This window comes from Carlito syrichta, unplaced genomic scaffold (genome assembly GCF_000164805.1).
Source record: "Carlito syrichta isolate Samal-C Ts95f unplaced genomic scaffold, Tarsius_syrichta-2.0.1 Scaffold311719, whole genome shotgun sequence".
NCBI classification, from domain to species: Eukaryota; Metazoa; Chordata; class Mammalia; order Primates; family Tarsiidae; genus Carlito; species Carlito syrichta.
Genome location: NW_007255815.1, coordinates 250383 through 275477, shown reverse-complemented (window position 1 = coordinate 275477; position 25095 = coordinate 250383). Strand labels below are relative to the sequence as shown.

The 25095-nt window shown below is 34.0% G+C and overlaps 1 protein-coding gene across 6 annotated transcripts in view; it reads left to right on the top strand.

Moving 5' to 3' along the window:
• Positions 1 to 25095, top strand: part of CEP170 (centrosomal protein 170) — a 127367-nt gene that overhangs the window by 20058 nt on the left and 82214 nt on the right. For all 6 annotated transcript variants that reach the window (XM_008068996.1, XM_008068995.1, XM_008068994.1 and 3 more), the window contains exons 3-6: positions 9901 to 9979; positions 19600 to 19658; positions 19747 to 19909; positions 21206 to 21340. In XM_008068996.1, coding sequence (XP_008067187.1) covers positions 9901 to 9979; positions 19600 to 19658; positions 19747 to 19909; positions 21206 to 21340 — 436 coding nt within the window. The remainder of the gene's footprint in view (positions 1 to 9900; positions 9980 to 19599; positions 19659 to 19746; positions 19910 to 21205; positions 21341 to 25095) is intronic.

Here is a 25095-nt window from a genome sequence, read left to right as displayed (position 1 = left end):
AACAAAGCACTTCTGAAAACAGAAAAGTATGGGTTAACTTTAGAAAATAAAGATAGAAAGATGGTTTGGTGCCAGATAGTGGAAGACCTACTCTACTAGGGTAGGAAAAAAGTGAAACCCAACTATTTACCTTAAAAAAGATGGCACATTATCTAAAAACACCAGTTTCCATTATTGCTTCTTTAAATTCATACTTTGAAAATAATTTTGTGTTATTGCACTGAATTTTTTCTTTTTTCTTTGTTTTATCTTTTTACATTTGACAGACTATAAGTAGCTACAGCCTATAAAAGAATGCTGAAGTATTGGATGATTTCTTAATTAAATTTTTTAATGATTCTGCTAACACAGTCAAAATATTTTTCATATCTGTACAGTTTAAATTCTTAAAAATGAATTTTAATAGAAACTGAACGTATTCCAACTGCTCCAAACTGCTACTGCTTGTCAAGATATACATTAACTATTGTATAGAAGAACATGCAGAAATTTTGCAAATATGGTAAAACTTTTCATTGTTGTTGTTACTGATTCTGAATTGGTCTGCTACTGAAAGACTGTTGTATTTTTTCTTTGAGATCTTCTTTTATAAGCATGGTTTTTTTTTGTTGGTTTTATTCAAGCCTTTATTTCTCATAGTACTTAAAATTAAGTCTTCATTTTCCAGGTTTGCAATGAAAGTCTTCACATTTGACATTACCCACTTTTCCAGATTAATGCTTTATCACAGTTTCCCTTACTATGCCTCCAAAATAGTAGTCTTCCAACTATATACTGTCTCCTTCTCTAAATAATTTGTTAGATTTTCTTCAGCCTAGTAGTTCTTCCATCTCCCTTACCCATTTATAAAAGTTTTACTTATTTTTAAAAGTAGTAGTGCTCAATTTATACATCTTCCTGAAGGATCAAAAAGATGGCCCCTGTATTAAATTATTATAGCCCTTTGTCCCCAGGAGGGGACATCATAAATCTAGCAAACTACTCAGATATCTTCTCTCGGGGAATGTAAAGATATTGCTGGTGGTTGTACAGGACAAACTTATGCCAGTGCAAAATTTTCAAAAATGTACGTTTCCTTGAATTTTTTCATTCAAATTGTACGAAAAAGCAAATAAAGAGTTGGAATATATACTGAGATACATGTAAAAAAAATCAGCTAGTGTTACCATAGAAAGAGAATGTGAAATGCTTTCACAGTGGTTCTGACATTTCTTTTTAACAGAAGATAGCAATAAAGAATATTTGTATAAGAAAGGCAGCTATGGGTATACCCTTTCTATCATATGGCATAACTTGAAAAGATAGATAAGCAAGTTACTGTAGCCTTAAAAGAAAGAGACTTTCGAAGCTGAAGGCAGATCATATTGAAGTATTGAATAGCACAGATCAAATAAATCTACCTGCACTAAGTCAGAAAAGTAAAATTGGAAAAATAATATTCTTTTGATCAATTTCATTTTGTGAATTTTGTAATTTATAATTAGAAGTTTTTTATCCATTTACTTAGTTTGTAAAACAATGGTAAAATGAAAAGGCAAAAGTGAGAGTTATTATAAAAGTAGCAATGAAGATGAGTTAGGTTTGGACTTTTTTAAAATTTAAATTTAATTTAATTTAATTTTAATTTTTTTGAGTTGGAGTCTTACTCCATTGCCCAGGCTGGAGTGCAGTGGCACACTCAAGGCCACCCCAGTGTCGACCTGTTGGACTATGGTGATCCTTCCGCCTTAGCTTTCCAAGTAGCCAGAACTACAGGCATGTGCTACTGCACCCGGCTAATTTTTTTTGGGGGGGGGGATTTATTGTAGAGATGAGATCTTGCCAAGTTGCCTGGGCTGGTCTGGAACCTATGGGCTCAGGCAATCCACTCTTCTCGGCCTCCCAAAATGCTGGGATAACAGGCTGAGACGTTGAACCCAACCAGCTTTAGACTTTTATACAGATAAGTTAGAAAAAATAAATATTGATGTGGAAGAAAACGATAGTGGCAATAGTGATGTCATCCCACCAAGGAGAAAATAGGCAAATGTAACAGAAAGTAATGGCAATGAAAGTGTTATTACTTTTGAAGAAAACAACATACCATCACGTGAAGAAATGGGAAGATGTTACAGAAAGAGACGATACTTTAGTGAGAGTAAATTTTACTGTACATACTCAAACAGCAGAACCACAAATAACAAATAATATAAGAGAACTGATTGACTACTTTCCTCTCCATTTTACAGATGAGTTAGTGGATAGAGTAATAAAAGAATAAAAAAATAAGGAAAAGGCAGCTGTTACAGAAATCATTTTGGTTAAGGGGCATGATATTGACTGACGGGAATTTTTAGCTTTTATTACAGTCATCCCAAATATGGGAATAATTCAAGAGCCAAATTTGCAAGAGTCCTGGTCAGCTACTTTAGATGGTTCAATACTCTTGGGATATATTCAGTAGAGAAAGATTTGTGAAAATCTGGATACTTCATGTAATGACACCTGCAATGAGTGAGGGATGATCAGAACTCGTATTCAAAAGACCGGTAATTATTTGTCATATATCAATTCAAAATTTTTGTAATATTTTACACCAGATGAGGCAGTTTGTGTTGACAAATCCATTGTTCAATTTAAAAGGTGAATTTCATTTATAAGGTACAATCCAATAAGCCTAGCAAATGGAGTATACGCTTTTGTGCACTAACTGATTCAAAAGCAGGATATCTTTTTTCATTACTTCCCTACTATGGCAGTATAACATTCTAAAACATCATTTTACCTGATTTTCCAGTAAACATCAGAATTCCATTTCGTTGATATAAAAAGTTGTTGTAAAAAGTTCCCAATGCAACAGGATACCACATGCTTACTGACAGATCCTGCATTAGTATTGTCCTAGCAAAAGAGCTACTAAAGATGAAATGTCTTCTTACTGGTATAATCAAAGTCAACTGAAAGGGAATACCAACACAAATCAAAAAGCCAAGTTTTTAACAACAAAAAACTAGCATTTAGGAAAAATAATCTTATGCTTCTTGCATGGAAGGAAAAGAGGGTCTTAAAATTCTCAGCAATTGGAATCATGCAGGAATAAAATCTACCACAAGGATATTATGTGATAGAACTATTATATCAGTCAAAAAGTCAAAATGATTCTAAAATATATTGCAAATATGAGCAGTGTGCAGATCATGTAGATCAATATGCTTCTACATGCTTTTTTTGTGTGTTTGTGTGAAGATCTTTGAAGTAGTGGAGGAAATTACTCTTTTGTAGACCAGAAATATGTGTTACTAAGCCCTATGTACTGTACCGAGCATTAAAAAAAAAAAAGAAAAATGAAAATCCTATGTCAAATTTGATTTGTCAAACTTCTGATCAATCAAGAAATGGTTCTCAGAAATCACAAGTGCATCCTTCCACATTGTCTTCGAATAACAGACTATGTGATAAATACATATTATTAACGTGAGAAGAATAAAACAAGAATGTATTGTCTGCTCAAATAGAAAAACACCAGGTGGAAGATGTCAAACAAATTACTATAGCACAACATGTCTCAATGAACATGCAATACATGTCAGTGACTATTTCACACGTTATCACACATTAGAAAAATATAAGATAAAATTTGTGGGTTTTTGTCATAAATAAGTTCCACAATGTCCAAAATTCCATTATAAGCCAAATATCATTACAATAAAATAATTGGTTCCAACACTATATGCTATTTAATATGAAGTGACTAGTTTTTCACTTTTTTGTTTAAAAGGGCTGTTGAGTTGCTGGTAGGTGATCCATGAAATGTGTCTAAGTGCAGCAGGTTGCCTTGCTGATGTTGTTAACATGTAGAAAGGATAAAAATAAGCAGGGATGGATGGGCAAGGTAGGCAGAAATTATTGTAACATGAGACATGTAAGTTAGTAATTTTGATTTCCAGCTCTTATTTACTGGAATTAGTTTCTTCTGTCTCCAACCCATATGACTTTGGGTACCTTATGAGCCTTATATTAAACCTACTCTGGTATCTCTGTTGCTGCACTGAGTTATTAGCACCTGAATAAATTCATGTGCTTTCTGCTCCTGTGACCACAATGCCTAGCACAGGACCCTGCACAGTACATGAACCTGTAAATCTTTTCTGAATGGAATTGAATTAATTTTCCATTTGAAATATTTTCTGGAGAAAATTTTTAATTTCCTTCAATATGTGGAGTATTTCAAAAATTTTATATTCTGTCTAGAAGGATTTATCATGATCACAATGCTATTTTATGTGTTCATTATCTTGGATAATAAGTAAGAATTATTTCAGTGTTATGGTCTTAGAAGACCATGATCAGATATGAAAATTATTTAGTGTTGGTTGTAAATAAAACCAACTGAAATATGAACTACATTTTCCTAGGTTGGCCTTTCTCATAATTTGATTATAGTCAGTAATATTATGAAAGCTAATAACTTAGAGAAAGCAGCATCTGCATTTTGAACTTGAAATCATGACTTGGATTTGAAACTCAGATCTGTAATTTACCAGCAGTGTAACCTGGGACAAATCATTTAAACTTTCTGAAAATTGATTTTCTCATATATATTTATATTATCTCCCCGAGTGTGTGAAAATGTAACAAGTCGAACTTTTTGAAAGTAAAGATGTAGTGCAAAATTTTGCTTCAGGTATTGAATAGTGAAATGATAATTCCTCCTCTGTAGTATTGTTATGAGGATTAAATGTGACTATATTGGAGTGTGTGCCTTTTATAGAACTTTAAAGCATTACACAATAGCAAATGTACTGTTGTTCAAGTGACAGCCTAAGAAACATGCCACAAAGTATTTTGGCAGCCCAAAATGTCCAAAGGCTATGAACTACCGACCATTATGTATTTTATTCGTAAGAGAATGTGTAGACTATTATTCACAGCCTCTTCACTCTTAATATTCATATTACTCTAGAAATAGGAGCATAAGATTAAAAGTAATAATTTCATAGTATAGAACTCAGCTTTAATTCTTACTAGTGATGTAACCTTGGACAAATAACTTAATTTCTCTATTCTCAGTTTTTTTTCTTTTTGTTTTTTGAGTCAAAATCTCACTCTGTCACCCAGGCTGGAGTGCAGTGGTGTGATCATGGCTCATTGCGGGTGTGATCGTGGCTCACCACAGTTTGATTTCCAGGGCTCAGATGATCCTTCTACCTCAGTATCCTAAGTAGCTGGAACTACAAGCACACACCACCATGCCTGGCTTATCTTTTGATATTTTGTAGAGACAGGGTCTCACTATGTTGCTTAGGCTGATCTCAAACTCCTTTGCTCAAGCAATCCTCCTGCCATGGTCTCCAAAAGTGCTGAGATTACAAGCGTGATCCACTGAACCCAGCCCCTCTGTTTTAAAAATTAGAGATAGTAAAATGGTACTCATCTCACAGATTGTTGTGAAGATACAAATAAGTTAATATTTGTTAACACTTAGAACAATACATAGTGAGCATTACATAAGTGTAAGCTTAAAAAAACAGCTAAGACAAGTTTGGTACCCTGTAGCTAGCCTATGTACTTTTCAAAAAATATACTGTTATATTGTTTTAAGGTCACTTACCAACTAAAATTCAATTTAAAAATGATCACTCCTACTCCCTTTTACCATTTTATGCTGTTCACCAGAAATGAGGTGGTTCTGCCTGAGGAAGGTGGAACTGGTTCTGTTGCTAATATTTAGTGTGCCATTTTCCTGCAAGCCCACTGGAGTTTCTCTTTATGTGGGAACCCTTTTTTGTTTGTCTTTATTTCCTCCTGCCTCCTCTACTGGAGCACTTGCCCTCTGATATCCACCATGGCCTCTGTCCAACCATTCCTATCCTGTTCCAACCCTGCCTTTTGTTACTGGGCTGCCCCCTCAGCAATCTATTCTCCAGCCCTACTGTGTCCCTTTTTCTCATAGGGACTACAGTTCCTGCCAGCATCAAATATGTGTGGTATAGAGTGGAGAATGGTCCTTACTATAAAGGCATGAAAGGAAGGTTAGGGAAGAAGAGAAGACTTTTGTGGCTGGCAGAAGAGATTGAGGTAGTTGTATTCCTGGCCACTTTGTTCATTTTCCCAGATCATTGATATAAAATATGGTGGTTATATGATTTTATACTATCAGTTGTGCAGTTTAGCTGTATGTGAAGTAAATAGATGTTTATCTAGTTTGATTTGCCTCCACAGGATTAGTGACTTGGAAAGGGGAATTTGAGAGGTAGTTTAGCTTGGGTACTTAACCTTTTTCAATTTGAAGAGTTCATAAGATTTGTAGTTTCAGAGACCTGAGTTTTAATTCCATGGTCACTTTTGAATTCTGAGATCTTGATTCTTTAACTTTATTCTCTTGTGCCTTATTTCGTCATTTGTCCTATCTACCAGATAGAGGTGTGATCAGATGACACTGATATAGAAATAAAATTTATTTTTCTTTTTATATCTAATTTGTTGAAATGCTTCCTGTTTGATCTAGTAAAATTTTTTCCTTGTTGCTCTTTAAAATTTTTTTCTTCATTTTGTAATTTTGGACCTTCAGGAGACTATATTCTCCCAGATGTTTTCACTTGCATTTTTGCGATCTGTAACTTTGGGTCTGGCCCATATTTCCTAAGCTGTTTTAGACCTTAGGGAACATTTCTGTCACATATGGTAGCATGTTAAAATCATGTTTCTTGATCTCTGAAAGTGCCTAGCACATATGTTAAACATACAACAGGTGTTTAATATTTAAGAGAATTGAGCAGTCTTAAACTTTAAATGAATCTTCTAGGTCATTTTAGGCCTTTTGAGTAAATATGGTGTTTTAGGTTATTAGAGACCATTTTTAAATAAAATAAGCTTAGAACTGTGGCATTCCTCTTACACAGTGTATCTACTTGTTTATCTTCTGCATACAAGGCATCAGTGAATTAATACTGTCTTTCATTCTTCTCCTTTTCATTATTTTTCTTAGCTTTTTGTTTTGTAATTACAGTCGTGTGCCCCATAATGACAGACCACATATATGATGGTAATCACATAAAATATAATGGTGCTGCAAAACTCTAGTTGTTTGGTGTTTTGTGTTACAGTTGCATACAGTATTCAGTATAGTAACACGCTGTACAGGTTTGTGACCTAGGAGCAATAGACTATACCATATAGCCTTGATATGTAGTAGACTGTACCATCTAGGCTTGTGTAAGTACTATATACTCCACAATGTTTCCACGATGTTTGCACAATTAAGAAATCACCTAGTGATGCATTTCTTAGACTCTATCCCAGTTGTTAAGCGATGTATAACTGTATACAAAGAATACTTTGGTAAACTCAAGGCAAACGTTGTAAAACACTCTGAAGTGTTAATTTTGGAAATGAACCTAAAATTGGAGATTTTAGGCCCCAGAAGACTTTGAATTTTATTTGTATTACCATTTCAACCTTTACGTAAAGCATGGTGAAAGTTTGTGATTTAGGATTACTCTTAAATGATACTAAGGTGTGATCTAGAGTTTTAATGACATTCCACTGTCATGTATCTGTGTTTGGAATTAATGTCGCAGCTTTTTATATTTTCGTTGGTAGACTAACTAACTGATATTTTATGGCATATTACAAAGAGCTTATTTTGCTTAGAAATTTTGAGAGGATAATAACCTACATCATCTTACGTATCTAACTGTACATCATTTGAGACCCTTCTAAACTTCCTCACAGTGGAGTGATCCTTCTCAAACAAGCTATTACAGCCATCTTAAATCTAATAAATTAGAAGATGGAAACAATCGAATTAAAACGGAAAGAGTAATTTTTAAAATTTCAGTTTATCAAAGAAAAATTGTTGCATGATGTCTACATTCCAGGCATTTAAGTATAACATTAATCTGTATTCTCTAAATCTAGCAACTAACTGCTCATCAGTTGACATGTATTCACCTGCGACACATACCCATTTTATAAATGTTGATTCCAGATCTCAAGTACTTTATATCTCTTCATTGGTTCTGACACAATATTTCTAGTTCTTGTTGTTCTTGCATTGTCAAAACACAATATTTTTACAACTTTTTTTGTTGTTGTTGTTAGAATCTCACTCTGTTGCCCAGTCTAAAGTGCAGTGGCACACTTACAGCTACACCAGTGTCGCCTGCTGGACTCCATCAATCATTCTGCCTCAGCCTTCCAAGTAGCTGGAACTACAAGCATGCCCGGGCTGGTCGCGAATGTTTTTACAACTTTAACAAATAATTTTGTTAAGAGGATCACCATGTTATTTGATAATTGCAAAAAAATTTCTTACTTTTAGATTTATAGATTTATAAACAATTAGAAGATTAGTAAAATAACTTTATTTCTACATCATTGCTTTCATTTTTGTCACCTTTGTATAGATACTTGTGTTGTGAATTTGTCCACTACATACTGTATCAAGTAAATATTGGAACAAAAACATTTTTAAAATGCTATCAAAATTTATTCTAAAATACAAAATGGTTCAGGTTCTTGTGATATGGTTGTTCTTATTGAATGACTAACTGCATATGAAAATACTTTTTTTGGGAAACATTGATTCTTGTACTAGAGTAAATTCATATAGAATTAGCTTCATCTGAAAATACATGATCTGATAGATTTGCTTATGCTATAAGCTTTGTCATTATTATTATAGTCTAGAGTGCTGCTGTCTCTTTGCATTTACTTATAATTATGAAACATCTTCTGCCTATTTTCTTTGCCTTTATGTTTGTTAACTTAGAAATTCTGAATTTTCAGCTGTACTTTGTAATAGCTGGGGGGAAAAACCCTAAGCATGTATAAAATGGGTGTTCCAGATCTCTTATATCTTCCTGGAAAAATAATGAATATTTGGGCATTACAATAAGAAAACTGAAGAATGATAAAATGGTGATGACTTATTTCACTATTGTATCATGCTTCAGATCCGAGCTTTTCACTTCAATAGCCAGTAGACATATGTGCCTTTTGAGTACTTGAAATGTGACTGGTCCCAATTTTTAAGACATAGTACTCCCCAAAAAGTAAAATATCTCATTGGTTTTATAGTGATTATATATTGAAATGGTACTATTTTAGATATATTGGGTTAATTGAAAATATATTACTAATGCTAATTTTACCTCATTCTTGTTTCGTTTTTTAAGTGCCCACTAGAAAATATAATATTAGGCGTGGCTTGATTTAGGGCTTGTAATTTATTTTTATGGGATATTGCTGTTCTAAGTAATACTGTTACTCCTTTGTCCTTTTATTATTTGGGCCATTTTTAGCACTGCTAGGAATATTTGATGGGTAAGGATGAAATAGTTACTAGGATGATGAAATAGCAGAATTTCAACATACATGAAAAATAAGACCACTAAGATCTTCTGATATATTTTAGATTCATAAAATGACTCAAAGAATCCATATGACAGTTGTAAAATCAAATGTGTTTTATTCTGTGTTCTTAAGGTAATTGTTAAAAATTTATGTTCTTTGTAATAATTCTAGGAGTGAAAGTAATGAAATGTCAGTCCTCGCAAATACAATTTGGCAAAAAAGCTAAAATTGTGTTCGATGAACCCTAATGGTATATTAAAAGGGATTTTACCCTTTGCAGTTTGCCAGCTTCAGATTAGGAGCTTTCCTTGGCAACATTTTTAGGAACTATGTCTAAATTCATCTTGGCAACACTGTGTTCCTTGTCTGGTACCAGTAATAGAGATAAAGGGCTTAGTATGAAATCATTTGTCAACCTATAGGATGCATGCCACAACTTATGATGCACAAACTGTGTTAGCCACCTTGTGATACAACTTTGAAGTATCAGATTTGAGAATTTGCATGTCTGAAATGTAAGAATTAATATTTCATATGTAACCTGACATCTTTTTTTCCTTGTAGACATTTGTGAACGATGTAAGGATTCCAGAACAGACCTACATCACCTTGAAACTTGAAGATAAGCTGAGATTTGGATATGATATCCTTATATGATTTTGTGCATTTATTAAATTAATTTAAAAATATTTGCACTTGTGTAAATTAACATTTCTTGAGACATAAGAATTCTTAATTCTAGGTATGCTAGATATTTCTGTTTATTGGGTGCCTTCCCATACTAAAATACATGTTTTAAAAAGTGTGTGTGTGTGTGTGTGTGTCTGTGTATGTATATATTTAGTTATTATGTCTGTTCCTAAAAATAACCCTAGAGAAGTTGATGGACTTAGCATGTTTCTTCCCTCTTTCTCCATTTAAATAGTTTCAGCAGCAGTTTCTCTGCAGTTCTGTTGCATATGTAATTTGGGTATCAAAGAATGTAATTAGAGGACAGAGGAATGTTTAATTTTAGTCCAACCTAGAGATGCATAAATCAGCCTCCTGGGAGGAATGTAAAAATTTAAGCCTACCTTTTCTTCCATCCCTACCCTTGCTGTTTTATACATTGCATCTATACTGCCTATTTAATTCAAACTTTCAATATCCTACGTCTTCCAAGACTGCACTCCCTGATTAATGCACTTTATGCATTTGGTGTGTATTTAAAATTCTTTTGTTTAAACATAGGAGTCCAGTAGCTGAATAGGGACATAATTGTATTATACTACATAGTGAGGAGAAGATTATACTCACTAGTGAAGAAACATGGCTGAAGACAAAAACATTTCTGTTCATACAAGGCAAGAAGCTTTGTAAAAAGGACATATTTGTATTTAAATAAAATGGAGATGTTCTACGTGCTGAGCATTTTATTTGAGTTTTAGTTTTCTTGAGTTACTACATATATGTGGATTTTGACAGTTAAGAGTGTATTAAATATATTGGCACTTTGGGTCGACTTTTGTCACTCTAGCAGATAAAATATAGTTTCAGCTAAGTGGAGTTGATGCTCAAAATAAATGTGCCAACACTAAAATTGTTCCTTAAAATGTATGAAAAATACAGTAATTTTTTATTTTAAAAATCTAAAATAAAAAAGTTTTGTAGCATGTGTTATAATGTTTATACTTGTAGAGCCAAAGTACTGTACAAAAAAGTCAAATCATAAAATATTAATACATGTGTATATTTTAAGTCTTAAAGAAATATGTTTCACATAAAATAATTAAAATTAGCATTAAAGCCTTAATGAATAGGCCATTTTCACCAGCCAAAGCTCTATCAAAAAACAAATACCAATGTATTTTGAATTTAAGTACCTCCTTTAATTCATTTGACATTAGCTGTTTCAAGACATGAGAAAATATTAGGAAATTCAAGTTTTATTTAAACTCTATAAAGTTAACTTTTCATTTTAAAACAAGAAGACACTATTGAGAAAAAACTTTTGCTATTACAGATTGTATGCTAATTTCTTAATATCAAATTGACATTTCTTTTTTATATACCAGCTTATAATATGGCTGTCTAAAATTGGTATGACAAATGATTTGTCCCAAAGGCTTGCTCACGGTGTACGTTCAGTGTTGAGCCAGACCATATTCTTTTAAAATTTTTTTTATTTTAAAATTGTGGGATACATTTAAGGGTTAGATATATAAATATGCATTGTGCAGGTATCCTTGTTGATGAGGTGTGCCCCCCCGTCCCCAGACAGATATTGACTGCCATTGATCCCACCTCTCTGCCACCCCCATGGTTTCCTGTCACTGTCAATCCTTTTCTTATAGTATTACGATAGTTGTTCAAGGTCCAATTATGAATGAGAACATGTGATACTCAGATCTTCGCTTGTGTGAGAGATCACTCAGTATTATAAACTCTAATTCCATCCAGGTTGCTGCAGAATTCATGGTTTTGTTCTTTTTTGTGGCTGCATAATATTCCATTGTGTATATGTACCACATTTTTAAAATCCAGTCCTCTTTTGATGGACAGCATGATTGGTTCCGTGATCTTGCTATTGTGAAAAATGCTGCGATAAACATATGTGTGCAAGTATTTTTTTTATAGAGTGATTTGAGTTCTTCAGGGTATATTCCTAGTAGGGGGATTGCGGAGTCATACGGAAGGTTGATTTTTAGAGCTTTTAGGAATGGCCACACTGATTTCCACAGAGGCTGCACTAGTTTACACTCCCACCAACAGTGTAGAAGTGTTCCCTTTTCACCACATCCTCTCCAGCATCTGTTATTTTTTGAGTTATTGATAATGAGCCAGACTACATTCTAAATACCCAGGTGAGACTCAATTAATTTTATTATTTTGAAATAGCATCTGTTATAGTGGCAGAAGTTGTATATTTAGGCTGAAGTTTTAAGAGACAGATTTTATATTTACTTGTTCTCTATTTAACTAGACTATAGTGAAAAAAACTGTGCTTTATTCATATTAAAATTAATCTTAGTAATCAGTCTACAAACTGCTATACCTCGGGGTGGAAATCTATAAATGCCAGAGAAAGAGAAAGAGCAAATTAACATGGATTGAAACCAGAGCTAGAAACACAATTTATCTACCAGAAACCTTTTCCAACTAGAGAAATTAAGCAATTTGGAAAAGCACATATTCAGTTAAATATTGAAGGTTTTTTTGCATAATAAATATCTGTTATTTATTTTTTTATTTTAGAGACGTGGGGTACAATTCAGGATTAGATTTACAAGCGGTCCTCTTACAGGTAAAGTTTGGGCTTAACTTTGGTCCCCACTTCACCTGGTTGAGGTCAGGTACCCTTACTGATGTTCTGTACTCTTCCCCCCTCCCCCACCTCCCCAAGCAGTTTCTGGCTACTGCCAATCCCTTACTTATAGTATTATGGTAAGTGTTCAGGGTCCGCTTATGAGTGAGAACATGTAGTATTTAGTTCTTTGTTTCTGTGAAAGATCACTGAGTATTATAGACTCTAAATCCATTCAAGTTGCTGTAAAGTCCATATGTTTGTCCTTCTTTATGGCTGTGTGATATTCCATCATGTATATGAACACAATTTTTTAATCCAGTCTAGTTTTGATGGGCAGCATGGTTGGTTCCATGTTTTTGCTATTGTGAATAGTGCTGCAATGAACATGCATGTACAGGTATCTTTTTGTAAAGTGATTAATTTAAGCTCCTCTGAGTATATTCCCAGAAGGGAGCTTGCTGGGTTGTATAGAAGATCAATTTCTAGTTTTTTTAGAAATCACCTCCATGTTTTCCATGGAGGTTGAACTAGTTTGCATTCCCACTAAGAGTGTAGGAGCATTCTCTTTTCTCCACATCCTTGCCAGCATCTTTTGTTTTTTGTTTTATTACTGATGGCCATTCTTAGTGGAGTTGGATGGTATCTTGATATGGTTTTGATTTGTGTATCTCTGATGATTAGTGAGACCGAGCATTTCTTCATGTGTCTGTTGGCTGTTCATATGTCTTCTATTGAGAAGTGTCTGTTCATGTCTTTTGCCCACTTTTTTTTTTTTTTTTGAGTTGGAGTCTCACTCTGTTGCCCAGACTGGAGTGCAGTTGCTGCTCTTGGCCACTGCAGCCTTGACCTGCTGGGCTCTGGAGATCCTTCTGCCTCAGGCTTCCAAGTAGCTGGAACTATAGGCGCACGCTACCACACCCAGCTAATTTTTTTTATTTATTTATTGTAGAGATGAGGTCTTGCCAAGTTGCCCAGGCAGGTCTTGAACCCACGGGCTAGGCAATCCACTCACCTCAGCCTCCCAAGGCACGGGATTACAGGCCACCGAGCCCGGCTTTGCCCACTTTTTAATGGAGCTGTTTGTTTTTTTTCCTTTCAACACATTTGAGTTCCTTGTAGATCCTGGATGTTAGGCCTTTGTCCGATACGCAGTTGGCAAGTATTTTTTTCCCCGTTCTGTGGGCTGATTCCCCATTCTCTTGATGTTTTCTTTTGCTTTTCAGAAGCTTGTCAGTTTGATGAGGTCCCACTTGTCTATGTTATCTCTTATGGCATGGTCACTTAGGATTTTGATTAGGAATTTGTTGCCTGTTTGATTTTCATAAGGGTGTCTCCTACATTTTCTAAGATTCTTAGAGTTTGAGGTTTGACGTGCAGGTTATTTAAATGATAATAAACTTATGAGGGGAACTAAAATGCTGCAGTAATCAAGAAAAACTTCAGTAAGGTTTACTCTTCAGTGATAAAAAATGTGACAGATAAGGAAGCCTATGTTTGTTTATTTCACAATTATTAAATGTTTCTATGTGTCAGACATAGTTCCAGTGGTTTGGGGATTCAGTTTTTAATAAAACTGATAGCACACACAAAAGTGAGGATATTAGAGGGTGATAAGTTCTATGGAAAAAAATGTGTGAAAGGGGGTGCAGAGAGCTAGTGTTGATGAGTGAGAAGTTACAATTTTATAAAGGATATTCATGAAGACCTCACTGAGACGCCAGCACTGGAACAAAGATGTGGAGAAAATTGAGGAGCTGGCCATATGGATATCTGGAGAAATTACTCTACAAGCAGATGGAAGAGTAAAGTGCAAAGAATTTGAAGCAGGAACATGTTTGGCATGTTTGAGGAATAGCGTGTAAAATCCAGAGTAGTTGAAGCCAGCAGAGAACACAAGTATATCGGGTGCTAGAATGTATGAGCCCTGCTTGGCCATTATAAGGATTTTGACTTTTATCTGAGGTAAATGGGGAGCCAGTGGAAGTTTTTGATTAGAGAAGTGACGTGATATGACTTATTGTCTAAAAAGATTATCTGGCTACTCCTGTTAAAAAAAACACTTAAGAGTGGAGGTGGGCTGGGGTATAAAAAGGTAAACCAACTAGCTGACTGTTGCTATAGTTCACATGAGCAATAAAGAAGATTTGGACCAGGATGGTAAACATAGAGGTAGTAATAGTTGGTAGGATTTTTTGTATATTTTGAAGATGAATCCAATAACAATTTCTGATTAGGTTGGATATAGAGTAAGACAAGAGTCCAGGATTAACCAAGATCTTGGCCTAAACAATATGAAAAAATAAGGTATCATTAATTGACATAAGAGAATTCCATGGATAGAGCAGGTTTTATGGAGATAATGTGACTGCTCTACCGCAGCAGAGTTGAGTTGTTACAGTAGAGATAAATGTCCTGAAAAGCCTTAAAGATTTACTATGTGGCCCTTTACAGAAAACGTTTGCTGGTCTTTGCTCTACAGTGACTTATGAACCATGAGTTTTTCCAGCCTGGATGTTGGAAGTAGGTACTGTTCCTGTCCCTGTGTGAGCACTGGGCACTACTGTCGCTAATATTTTCAGATGATTCTTGCCCTAACCCTGAGTAGTTTTCTTATTTATGCTGATCAGTGGTTATTTGAATGTTTATATGAGACTCTGATGGTTTCTGGAATTCCATCTCTCTGCAACTTCTTCTCTGCAGTATTCGGTTTTGTGAATCTCAGCTTCCTTTCCGCCACAGCTGAGAGAGTCTTCCAGGCTCTGTGTAGATTATTCCTCCTTGCAGTGTGACCTAGAAACTCTCTGGGTAGTGAGTTAGCGCAGTGATTGGACTCACCTTGCTTTGTTTCCCTTCTCTTAGGGATCATTATCTTTTATTGCCTGATGCCATTGTCCTGTAAACCATTGTGTCATATATTCTACTCATATTTTGCTTGTTTGTTGTGAGAGGGGAATTCCAGTTCCATTTACTCTGTCTTGTCCACAAGTTTGAAAAGTTGATTTTGGACACGTTGAATATACAGGTTGAATCTATGGCAGATGTAGAAGCTAAGACAACAATTTGAGAATTTTCATTGTTTTAATAATATTTAATTCGAGATCAGCCTGGGCAACTTGGTGAGATCTTATCTCTGCAATAAATCACAAAAAACTAGCTAGGCATGGTGGCGTGCACCTGTAGTTCCAGCTACTTGGAAGGCTGAGGCGGAAGGATCGCTTAAGCCCAACAGGTCGAGGCTGTGGTGGCCGCGAGTGTGCCACTGCACTCCAGCCTGGGCAACAAGAATGAATCTCCAACTCCAAAAAATAATAATAATAATAACAACAACAACAACATTTAAAACCCTGAGACTGAATGAAATCACCATGAGAGTGAATATAGATTGGTAAGAAGTTCAAGGACTGACACTTGGCATGGTTTCAATATTTTAAGAGGTGGAAGAGATGAGAAACCAGTAAAAATGACTAAGAAGGAACCACTAATGTCTAGAAGGAAAAAAATGTTTTCCATATGTAGTGGAAAATTATTTAAACTTTAGGTAAATACCTCAAATCTCAAGATCCCTCTTCATTATTCCTGGCATATAAGTCACCATAAGAAGGAACCTAGTACCTTCTTTTTAAAAGTTGTGATTCATAACTTTTCCCAAGTAGGTTGTATATCACTCCATAATGGTCCACAAAATGATTGGGTTAATCGTGCTAAAGTCGATGTTAAAAAAAAAAAAATAAAGCAACACATTGTCATAGCATGTAAAATTATGATTAATCTATACTTGAAACACTATATGTAGCACTCTTTGGTGGGTAGTCCAAATAATGGCTGCTAAAATAATCACAGAGGAGTTAAACATAGATAAAATTTAAGGTCTTTCATTCAGAGAAGTTAAGCCTTTTCTTGATTGTGGTTGATATTCATAATAAATCATGTACACACTCTCCAAATTTCAAAAACCAAGGATATTTCTCAAAGTTTAAAATATCTAAATTTAATGGAGGTAAGTTTTTGGATAAAAGAATGAAGTAATAGAGAAGTTAAAAAAGTTAAAATCAATTGTTTGAAAACTATGTTCCTATAGAACAGTGTCATCCACAAGTTGGAAAGGTGTTTGCTAAAATAAAATGATCTGTTTCTTTGAAGGAATATACAAAATTAAGCAAATAGATAAGTTTTCCCCTTGGAAGGTTTTCTGCTGTTAACTTCTTTTAAACCTTTGCTATTGCCTCGGACTTGCCTTGTTAAATACAGTGTGGACTTTCAATTAGCATAATTAGATATTTCATTATCAATTATAGTTAAATAAAGGAAATTTTCCACATTCCTAATGAAAATAAATTGTTTTGGTGGTAACTTTAAGACAAATTTTTAATGATAGCCTTCTTATTTTTTAAAAAATCACATATAAAATATATTAATTTAGAGAACTGTGTTTTCCCAATCTTTTATAAAATCATTTTATTTTTGTATTCTCATTTACCTGACATCAGTCTCTTTAATACTACGAGTCACACTTTTTTTTAGTAATGTGGTTTTTAACAGAATATTGTATTAATAGCTATCTAAATTGTTTGAGAAAGCAATACTTTTTGAAATCTTTTATCACTGGAAATGTCTCTAGCAGCAAGAACTCATTATGTATTGCTAGGAAATGTAAAAAAATTTTTTTCCTATATCTTGTCAGTGATTGGCATCTCTCTATTAGAACAACTTAATTGCTTAACTTTTTAAATGGTTTTTTTTTGTTTTGTTTTTTTTGAGTTGGAGTCTCACTTTGTCGCCCAGACTGAAGTGCAGTGGCCGCTCCCAGCCACCGCAGCCTCGATCTGCTGGGCTCCGGTGATCCTTCCGCCTCAACCTTCCAAGTGACTGGAACTACAGGCACATGTACCAAGCCCAGATAATTTTTTTATTTATTGTAGAAGAAGAGGTCTCTCCAGGTTGCCCAGGTGGGTCTCGAACCTGCGGGCTCAGGCAATTCACTCACCTCAGCCTCCCAAAGCGCGGGATTACAGGCTGAGCCACCGAGCCCGGCCTTAAATGGTTTTTGAATAATGTGTTTACCATGATATCTGATACTCAGTGTTTTAGGCCATAACCCTAGGAATAACTAATAGTATTAAAAATTTGCTGTCTTTTTAGCCTTGTCTTTAAAATAAACAGGGTACTGTGTCTAAGAGCATATTACCAGTATGCAGTGAGTTCCATGATCTTGCTTTTAGATAAATATTTCTTAAGTAAATTGAGCATAGGGATGACTTATAATAGCAATCATAGATTTATATAAAGAAGTAGATAAATAAGCTATAAATATCATGAATTTTAATTATTTGTAATTTTTCTAACATAATGACATCCTAAGTAATTGTACCTCAGTTTGTCATTTTTCTTGATTAGCAAATTAAAAACAGGTCCCTAGGTCTGTATCACTAAGAAGATGAGATAGCCTTGGAGGTTAAAGTGGGTGCTAGAGCAGTTTCAAAATCTCACAGTTATGCCGGTGTTATTAGGTGAATTCATAACCTAATGAGGGATTTTTATCTTATTTCCATACACTAAAACCTTTTTTGGGGGTAAAATGTTTGGACCTGAGAAGGATGGCCCCTTTTAAGTTCTCCCTAACTTGAAACATGTCAAGGATATCCCCTGAGTACTCCTAGGGAATGACCTTCAAACACTCCCAGGAGGTAAGCCTGAAGTACAAGAAAACCCTGGTAACAGGCTAAATCATTTGTATTTTCCATGGAAAAGGTTGGAATGCTATGCATGAGTTTCTGTTCATGAGTTTCTTGGGGATAAAACAAAGTTATTAGATATTTTTCACTAAATATACTTAGTTATAAGATGTATACTTCCATGGGTAGCAACAAATATATATCAGCATATGTACATGACAAAAAAGAAACATTTTAAGAAGCAATGCAAACTGATAGGAAAGCCCCAAACTGTGATTCAGTCACCTAGATTCTTGTTTTGGTTTCTGTCTTTCCACTACCCAGGTTCTTTATAGACTAGGAAGAAGGATTAATGAAATTGAATGGGATATTTCCCTAAGCTCTTTATTAAAAATTCTGAGTTTTTATTATTTTAACAAGTAGAAACATAGACTAAATACTCATTAACAAGGTTGCTGTTTCCCTTATGCTTGAGAAGTCTTTTCTCCCTGCTAGTCATGGTAATTATAGCTTTCTAACCCTGAAGTCATGAGTGCTCTGAATTGGTAAAGAAGAATAGAATTTAATACATAGTTATGAAAGTCCTTTCATTACAGGGTTAAGTAATGGTGGGAAATGTGACCTCTTTAGTGAATAGATCTTTTTAATATACAGAGTCATTGTTCTTTTTGGTATAATAATGAAAGCTTTCATTATATCTAGCATTTGCTTCTAATCTAATCTTGGTATAGAATCTGTTGTTTGATCATGTAATATGGCCTTGCAAGCAATTCATGGGGGAGAAGGGTGGTTATGGTTTCTGCAAGGATCCTAATTATAGCATTTCTTTTGCACTTGCAAAATGAACTTCATTTTTATCAGTGCTTATGAAGTCTGAGTAATCAAAATCTTTCAGGATTTGGTGATGGGTAATCACTGATGACATTTTTGTGATTAGCTATCAATATAATCTGATCCAGGTGCTTTTTCTTTATTGCAGTTACGTCATACTATTGTTAGTGAAAACTCAAAATGTCTTTGTATTAATTATCCAGTCTTTGTATTAATTATCCAGTTATTTGTTTCTTGAAGGCTGCCATTACTTAAAGTTAGAAATACTTGCTGGGTTTTATGATTTTTTTTTATATTTTAGAATGTAAATTTTTATATTTTTAAGCATATTTTAGCATTTAACTATTTAAGGGGAATATAAGAATTCTGACATATTTTCTTGTTGAAATAGGACAATTTCTAAATTATATTTGATGACCATTTTAAGCATGATTACCACAATTTTAAAGTTATATTTTTCTTAGCCCCATTTACATACAAATCTTTTCACTGTAGTACGGGGAGAAATGAGGGTTCCTGAAGAAGCTCTTAAGGTAAACGTCTTTACTTTTGTAAACGTACCATTTACTGGGGTTGATTTTATTCATTAATGTTTAACTTCCATTTTTAAATGTTTTGTAGCATGAGAAGTTTACTATCCAGCTTCAGTTGTCCCAAAAATCTTCAGAATCAGAAGTATCAAAATCTGCAAGTGCCAAAAGCATGGATTCAAAAGTAGCAGATGCTGCTACTGAAGTGCAGCACAAAACTACTGAAGCACTGAAGTCTGAGGAGAAAGCCATGGGTAAGCTAACCCCTTTGAAAACACCATGTTTATACTTGATTTTGAAGACATGGCATGGTTTGTGCTCAAAAAGTTCGCCATGTCCCTATAAAAATAATTTATAGTAATGATGATTTTGGAGTGTGTTTTAATGTAACCAGTGCTTTCGTTAGAAAGCATTATAAAATCCATAATTGCATATTACTGTTTATGTAGATGTACTTCATATGTTTGTATATTTGAAGGAAGTAAATACAGTTTAAATATTTGGGGAAATAAACGCAGTTGTCCCTCAGTATCTGTGAAGGATTAGTTTTAGGACCTTTGTGAATATCAGCATTTACAGATGCTAAAGTTCCTGACATAAAATGGTGTAGTATTTGCATATAACCTACACACATCCATCCTTATGTGTTATATCATCTCTAGATTGCTTGTAATACTTAATGCAATGCATACACATCACTTCATTCACATGGATTCAGCATAGTACTGGTGTGAGGCAAATTCAGGTTTTGCTTTTTGGAACTTTGTGGAATTTCTTTTTTCCCAAATAATTTTGATCAGCAGTTGGTTGATCCCATGGATGAGGACCGTATAGATAATAAAGAGGGTCAACTGTACAGTTTACAGTGAAGTTTATCTTATATTAATATTTTAGTATTTCATTTGTATTCTGAATTATAATAACCAAAATAAATTAAAAGGAAAAACTTTTTAAATCCAATAATGCTACATCATTATATAATCACTTATAGTGCTAGGAACTGTGCAGAATGCTTTGCATAAATAATCTCATTGAAACAGAAACAGCTTTTTAAATTGGTGTGTATTACCATATTTACTCAAATAGAAATCTATATTCTGTTAACAACTAATTTAGTTTCTATGCGGTACCCTTTGGCTTTTAAAAAAATTTAGAAAATGGCTACTTGTGTCAAAATTTACTTTAGTTTTTTATTTTTATCATTTTAATTTGGTTTTTATTTCTGATCAGATTGATTTAATGCTTTTCTAGTTTACTATTTCCTAGTTTCAATAAACTTGTTCTTTTGAGGCCACTTCCCATCAAAATATTCAAGTAAAAAGCCATTAATTATAAGTAGTTTGCTTACATACCAAACATTTAATCATGTTCAACATTATATAAGGTGTCACACAAATACTAAGTTGTTCAACATAGAGTATTTTTTAGCTATCTAGACTATACTTTACTTTTCATTTAATTAATCAGCCAGACAGTTCTAGCATTCTGTGAAAGTATATTTTTTTCTGTTTCATCTGCTATAGACAGATTTTTTTCCAACCTTTTTACAGATATTTCTGCCATGCCCCGTGGTACTCCATTATATGGGCAGCCATCGTGGTGGGGGGATGATGAAGTAGATGAACAAAGAGCTCTCAAAACAAATGGCAAACCTGAAGAAAAACATCAGGAAGCTGGAACATCAGGTAAAAAATATCTCAATGACTATGACATTAAGTGGATATTTGGGGAAGCATTTGTAATCTAAGCAGATATTCATCTACCCTGAAAAGAGATGACCTACTACTTTATGATTTGATAAAACATAGTTGATTAATGTTTTCATGGCCTTATTATTTGAATGATAATTTTTAAATTATTAGTGATTTAATATCTGTGTAAAGTACTTTCATTAAATTTTTTTTTCAGTTTAGATTGTTAAGACTTGTAAAGTAGACTAATGATATAAGAGGGGATTTTAAGTATTTTAAAATAATCACTAAAATCTACCAATTAACCAGAACAGTAGGTACAAACTAATTTTGTGTTTTCATTAGATCAACAAGCATATAATCATTCATTGATTGATTGATTTCACTATGTTACCCAGGCTGGTTTCAAACTCCTGGGTTTATGTAACTTTTCTTCCTCTGCCTTCCGAGTAGCTGAGATTACAGGCATACACCACCATAGCTTATTCATATTTTAAAAGGAATAATTCCTACTTTGTTCAGAACTATGATATGAAATTACAAGTTCTTTAAAACCTTAGTGTTCCCAATTTATTGAAATATGGTAGCCAACAAGATTAGTTGATTTCAGCAGCCAGAATGAGGAAATAGTTCTGTGTCAGATTCTCAGATTAATGTTCAAAGAAAATATTCTTGATATTGTTGATGGAGTGATTCAGTCCATAAACCAGAAAATCAAGACTTCCAGGAAATAAATGGACATCAGAACAGAAAGATGGAGCCACCAGCTTTCGTTATAACTTTAGATAAGTTCCCAGAACCGAAGGAGTTAATTACAGGCATCAGTGATCAGTGTAGAAGAATAAGTCTGACTCTGAGGCAAAGATAAATTCCATTGGAACTCTCCTCAATTTTCTACCTTTGACCCTAACAGACGAGATAAATGAGACATTTTCTTAGCTGGAGAACAAGAACACCGATTCATTACATAAGCTCTAATTTACAAGGTTCCATGTCTAAGAAAGCTGACATTATCAATTTGATCTTGCAGTGTCCAAAGCTGAATTTGTCAACTTTGCAGATAAATTCCCATCACAGCATCTTTGTTTTGGTCGCCAACACAGTTTTCTTCATGCCCAAGCTCAGAAACAGGGTATTATTTAGTATGCTTTCAGCTGTAAATAACAGATATACTACCTGAGACTAACAGCAAGGAAATAACCTACCTCACATAACTGAACCCCTTCAGGGTTGTTTGATGCAGCATCTCAACAGTGTGGTTGTCAGCCAGCTAGTTTCTCTTAGTCGTACTGTTCACAGTGGTTGCGTACTGAGGGAGTTTACCCTTTCACTCATAGGCTGCCTGCCAGCAGCCATTGAACATTATTTAGTGTTCTTCACATGCTACTTTGATCACATGCAGCAGAAAAGAGCAAAGATCACTTCCAGAGGATCTCCCAGAATTTGGAAGAACTTTCCCAAAAGTTCTTGATGTATCTTTCTTTTCACTGGCCTCAGGGGTTCAGGAGATCACTTGCTTATTTCCTTAACGATCTGTGTTAAGGCATATGAGATTATCCTTAAACCAATCTTACTCAACTTGAAGCTAGGAGTGGGGTTAGTTTTCCCCTAAGCCACATGAGCTGTCAAGGAAGAGTGGATACTGAAATATGTTGGAATTCTTTTAGGAAAGGGGAAAAGAATATTGCAAGGCAATCAAGAATGTCTGCTGTATTTGTGATTTTGTGTCTTCCCTTCATGCAGTCTGTCTAATATATTACCTATATCTTTGGGCTTTTTTTCTTCCACCGAGTCATAATTGAGCTACCTACTTCCCATTTCAACCCTCCTACAGTTTATTTTTCATAACAAATCTTAATTGATCTTTATTTCCTTTGTTTGGAAAACTACAATGATTGCCTTTTACCTGCCAAATAGATTTTAAAATATTTAAATCTTACATGTCAAAAGTTTTCTAATTTTGTCTCAGTTTTCATAGTGAGCCTTATGTCCCATTACCAGTTGTATTAGTGCTCTTTCCCAGGACATCTCCAGATAAATTCCTACCTGTTCTTCTCCTACATGTTTATACACATATATCAGATGATAAAAAATTCTAAATGATATATCTGTGTATTTGCTACTGTGTAACAGTTTCACTCACTATTTTATGTATATGCCTTCTCCTTACAACTAAACTATAAATTACTTATTTTAAGTACCACATATTGTACTATCATTTTGTACTAGAGCCACCTAGCACAAAGAGGGGGAAAAGCTTACCGATTAGGTGATTAATAAAACACAGCTGAATATAACTATTGAAAAATTATGAAAATAATTCTTTTATCTAGCCTTTAAAAAGGTAGCCTTTCTCTGTCATACACAAAACAACTTTTGAAATATGAAGTGCATAACTTCTAAATTACAATGACATATACACATAATTTTTGTACAGAAAATACAACCATGATTTATATATAAGAGCTAACATGTTAGTGTTGCTTACTTTATTCAGACACTCATGCTTTGTATGCATCTAATTATTTAATTCTTATAGCAGTACCTAAAAGTAGTTACTGTTATTTTGTCCATTTTATAAAGAAACAGAGGCATAATGACAGCGATTTACTTGTCAAAGTCACCCAAGTAGCAAATAATGGAGCTGGGATTTGAACCTAGGTAGTCTGACTCCAGAGTTCATGCTCTTAGCCACAAGCTGTTAATATTTCAGTGATCATTGCTTCGGTAAATATACACACACCATTATTCTAAAAGGACATATACTTCATAGGGTGCAAAGATTTAAACAAACAGCCCAAAAACAAATAGCCAAAAATATTGATCCCTTATACTTTGGCATAATAAAATAAACTTCAGACTGTGAAGCATCTAGCAGTAATTTATCTATGCTAATGAACTAAATTAAATTGTGAAGTGATTATGAGCTCGTGTGCCTAGTTTCACTGAGTGTCATCTGCCAGATGACCAAAATCTGTCTCATAATGTTGGGACTGATTTTGAGTAATAAGGAATTAAGTCATTTATGTTTTTTGTCACATAGCATTACTCTTGTTAACTGAAGGATGAGCAAAGCAAAAACAAACATGCAAAATGTATTTATATGTGAGGGAGAGGGGGAGAGAGAGAGAGAGGAGAGAGGAGAGAGGGAGGGAGGGAGGATAGGTTTATAAACCAATGATGCTATGTGGATTTGATCAAGTATAGGATATTGTACATAGTAAATAATTTCTGAAAAATAGAAAAATATCATTAATGAGCTATTAATATATGAGGAGTAGTTAGTACGTTTTATTTTCATGAAAAGTTTATGTGACATGACTTTATACACTCAAAAGTCCAGATGGACATTTTATTTTTAAGAAAAAGTTATATTAACTCTTTATTAAGAAATGTTTAAAACGTGACTTCAGGTTATTAAGAGTCATGTCCTATAATAATCTGCCAAATACTCTCTGTTCAGTTATTGCTCTCATAAGGTCTTTTCAAAACTATTCTTTCATTTTCAGTGGTAAGAAAAACTGAATAGATTTTGAAAAGGATAATATTTACATTAAAAATTTGACAGTCTCATAGTTTCTCCTTGCCTTCTTTTTAGATTTTTTCACAATTTATTATTGTTACTATTATTATTTTAGAAATTGAACTTGATGTTTTCTATACCCTACCCACACATGTGATTACAGGGTGTTAGTATTTCATTCTTCTATAACCTAAAAGCAGATAGTTTTATGGTTATTTCATATTCA